Source organism: Arvicola amphibius, chromosome 7 (genome assembly GCF_903992535.2).
Source record: "Arvicola amphibius chromosome 7, mArvAmp1.2, whole genome shotgun sequence".
In the NCBI taxonomy this organism is placed as follows: domain Eukaryota; kingdom Metazoa; phylum Chordata; class Mammalia; order Rodentia; family Cricetidae; genus Arvicola; species Arvicola amphibius.
In genome coordinates this window covers 780,807-784,277 of record NC_052053.1, presented here as the reverse complement: position 1 = coordinate 784,277, position 3,471 = coordinate 780,807, and the positions used below count along the sequence as shown (strand labels likewise).

Here is a 3,471-nt window from a genome sequence, read left to right as displayed (position 1 = left end):
TTTTAAATTTTTATTTGTTTGAGGATATTGTAGTTGAAATGCCTTATACATAAATTTTCCCTCTAAATTAATTGAAATTAGACTATTTGTAACTGAATAGTATACAATTTCCTGTATCTTTAAGTGTAGCTTAAGAGAAATACATTTTTAAATATTAATCTTGGGAAAAGCTAGCAAGCTTTGTCACTTTCCCTGTTATTTCTAAATTTTTTACAATTTTTCACTTAATGCTCTAATAAAATCTGATTAGAAATAAAAGTTACATCAATTCAGATACCATACACCTGCTTTTCAGTCAATATCAAAACAATATTTACTAAAATATTTGGTCAAAATGTTACAATAATTTAAGTAAATCCATTTTTTGTACTGACATATTCCCAGTGGAGCCTAAGAGACCCTAACATCAGGATTTAGACTCTGAATGCAATTCTTAATCTTTTAAAATTGCTTTATCTTACACCTTCGAGGAGAAACAAATTTATAGAATTAGAGTATAGGTCACATTCCTCTAGTGCATTGCAATTAACCTGAATTTTGTTATGTTTATTCAGTAAAGTATTAATAATTTTTGAACCTCATTTGCATTATTAGGCATTTTCACTGTATTTCTTTTAATATGATAACTTCTTATTTGCCCCTTTCCTATTCAGGAATAAATTGAATAAATTCCTTTACCGATCTTGAGAGATAAAGAAAACAGAGATTAGAGGAATATTTCAAGCGTATGTTTCTAAACCCATGACTTGCATACCTTGCATCTTCATGCAGTTAACTGATCAGATGACTTTATAGGCTAGTATTAAAATAGCCATCAAAGACAATGTTTTGTATTAAAATACCTCCCTGAATTCCTATCTTAATATTTAAATTATCTGTGTTTATGCAAACTAAATCTCACTGCATTTTTATATTTTACTATATAATCTTGTAATGAGGAAACAATTTTTGTTGTTTAGCCACACATTTGCAAAATTCATCTATAAACAAAACACTCGCATAGACTTTGGAGATCCATCTGGGACAAGGTACCTACATGATTCCCTTCTTGTTCTAAAGTTACAGGAATTCTATTTTTTCCTCATACTGATATGAATGTTCAATTTAATTTGGCGAACTTTACCATGCTTCATATTACATGCATATTGTAAATGTATATATTTACATGACTGAATCCTTCCTGTCCCCTTGTGTACCTGTTTTTAATATTTCATAAACTCTTAGTCTGTGACAGCAGAAAAGAAACCTACTGTGAGGAAATTACATGTTTACTGTGTTCAATGAGTTCTGTTTTCTTGAGATTTTCAGTAGAGATATAAAAAGATTTTGTAACGATTTTTTTTAATTTTGCTATGACATTTCACTTTAATATTTACCTGAGATAGGAGTGTGGAATCTCAAGTTTAAAAATAGGAAATATTGACAAATAATGTTTGATGTGCTTACAGCATAACAAGGACTACTACACGGGTGTGAACTTTCCATTATAACAGTTTGAATTTACTTGTTTATTCATGAGTCTTTGAAAATCAAATTATCTGCTCAAACAGGACCTGACCATGGTAATATCAATAGTCACAAATGGAAGAGACAAAATTTTCATGGAATCCAACCCTGGGTGGAGAATTAGCCTCTCCCAGAAAGGAGCCTCTCATAGGAGGTCCGATGCAAAATGGCCTTCCCTGAAAGTGTATATATGCAAACAACAAAAATTGGCTTAGAGGTTGTGTTTATATATTTCTACATAAATATTTATATTTATAAAAACAATAATAAAGCAAAAAATAGACTCTCAAGTTTAGAGTGTTGGTATAAAAACATGAGAGAAATTGAGAGGTAGGATACCTGTGAGGGGCAAGGGAGAAAGGGTGGGAGTGTGATACAATTCTCTTTCATGTCAAGATATTGAAATACATATACATATATATATATATATTATAAAAGAAAAGTACATAATAAGAATGGAAATTTAAAAACAATATAATTTGAACAGAGTGATAGAAAATTATTTAGATAAAAGTACTACTTTAACTGCTGCATGTTTAACTTTATAAATTTATTTGACAAGTAAGTGTAAATATCATTTTCTTTTGCTTTATATAGAGACATTTGTCTGCTTTCCTAAAAGTTACTCGTCATTGGTCACCTCATTATTACCAATGAGGTCACTATGCCTTAAGGACCAAACATAGACATGAGGCAACTATTATATGGGACTTTTCATGCAATATATGACTTAAAATCAAAATGGAATGATTGGCATCAGCCATGGATGTCCTCAAGATTCCCTTACAGAATGTGACAGAAGCTACCATGTTTATACTCTTGGGCTTCACAGATGACTTTGAACTGCAGGTCTTTCTATTTTTACTGTTTCTTGCTATCTATCTCTTCACTCTGATAGGAAACTTTGGACTGGTAGTATTGGTCATTAGGGATTCTCGATTACACAACCCCATGTACTATTTCCTTAGTGTATTGTCTTTCTTGGATGCCTGCTATTCTACAGTTGTTACCCCCAAAATGTTGGTCAACTTCCTGGAAGAAGATAAATCCATCTCATTCCTTGGATGTGCAACACAGATGCTTCTCTTTGTTACGTTAGGGACCACAGAATGCTTCTTGTTGGCAGCAATGGCTTATGACCGCTATGCAGCCATCTACAACCCACTTCTGTATGCAATGAACATGTCACCCAGAGTCTATGTGACACTCATTATAGCTTCCTATTCTGGCGGAGTTCTGCATGGTACTATACACACAGTGGCCACTTTCAGTCTGTCCTTCTGCAGATCAAATGAAATTAGGCATGTCTTCTGTGACATCCCACCGTTGCTTGCTCTTTCTTGTTCTGATATACACACCAATGAGCTTCTACTCTTATGCTTGGTGGGCTTGATTGAGATCACTACCATCCTGATTGTTCTGATATCCTACGGATTCATTCTCTTTGCCATTCTGAACATGCAATCTGCTGAGAGTAGAAGAAAGGTGTTCTCTACATGTGGCTCCCACCTCACTGGAGTGTCTATTTACCATGGTACAATCCTCTTTAGTTATATGAGGCCAGGTTCCAGCCCTGCGTCAAACCATGACATGGTAGTGTCAATATTTTACACCATTGTGATTCCCATGCTGAATCCCATCATCTACAGTCTAAGGAACAAAGATGTAAAAGAGGCAATGAAGAAATTGTGGAGAAAATTTGTTCTATAATTAATATACACATTTAAAATATAACAGGGCATTTGTTATTCATACTAACTTATTCTTTTAAGAAAAATCCCTTATATGTCCTGAAATGCCATGTGTTATTTAGTCTCCTGAGGCTTAATTGACTATAACAGTTCCACAGGCTACAGCATGACTTACAACTATTGATTTTTTCCCAGCTTAATGGAGCTGAGGTAGTGAATGTCTGATTCCTCCACTCTACATTCCCTCCTTTTCTCTTCTTTCCAGGCTATGCTC

The 3,471-nt window shown here is 33.7% G+C and overlaps 1 protein-coding gene across 1 annotated transcript; it reads left to right on the top strand.

Annotated features, from left to right (window-relative positions):
- Positions 1–2,232: 2,232 nt before the first annotated feature.
- On the top strand, positions 2,233–3,216 carry LOC119819415 (olfactory receptor 5T3-like). The gene is given in 1 exon segment (XM_038337620.1): positions 2,233–3,216. A coding segment is annotated over 1 exon segment (969 nt). The 5' UTR covers positions 2,233–2,247.
- The last annotated feature ends 255 nt before the right edge of the window (positions 3,217–3,471 follow it).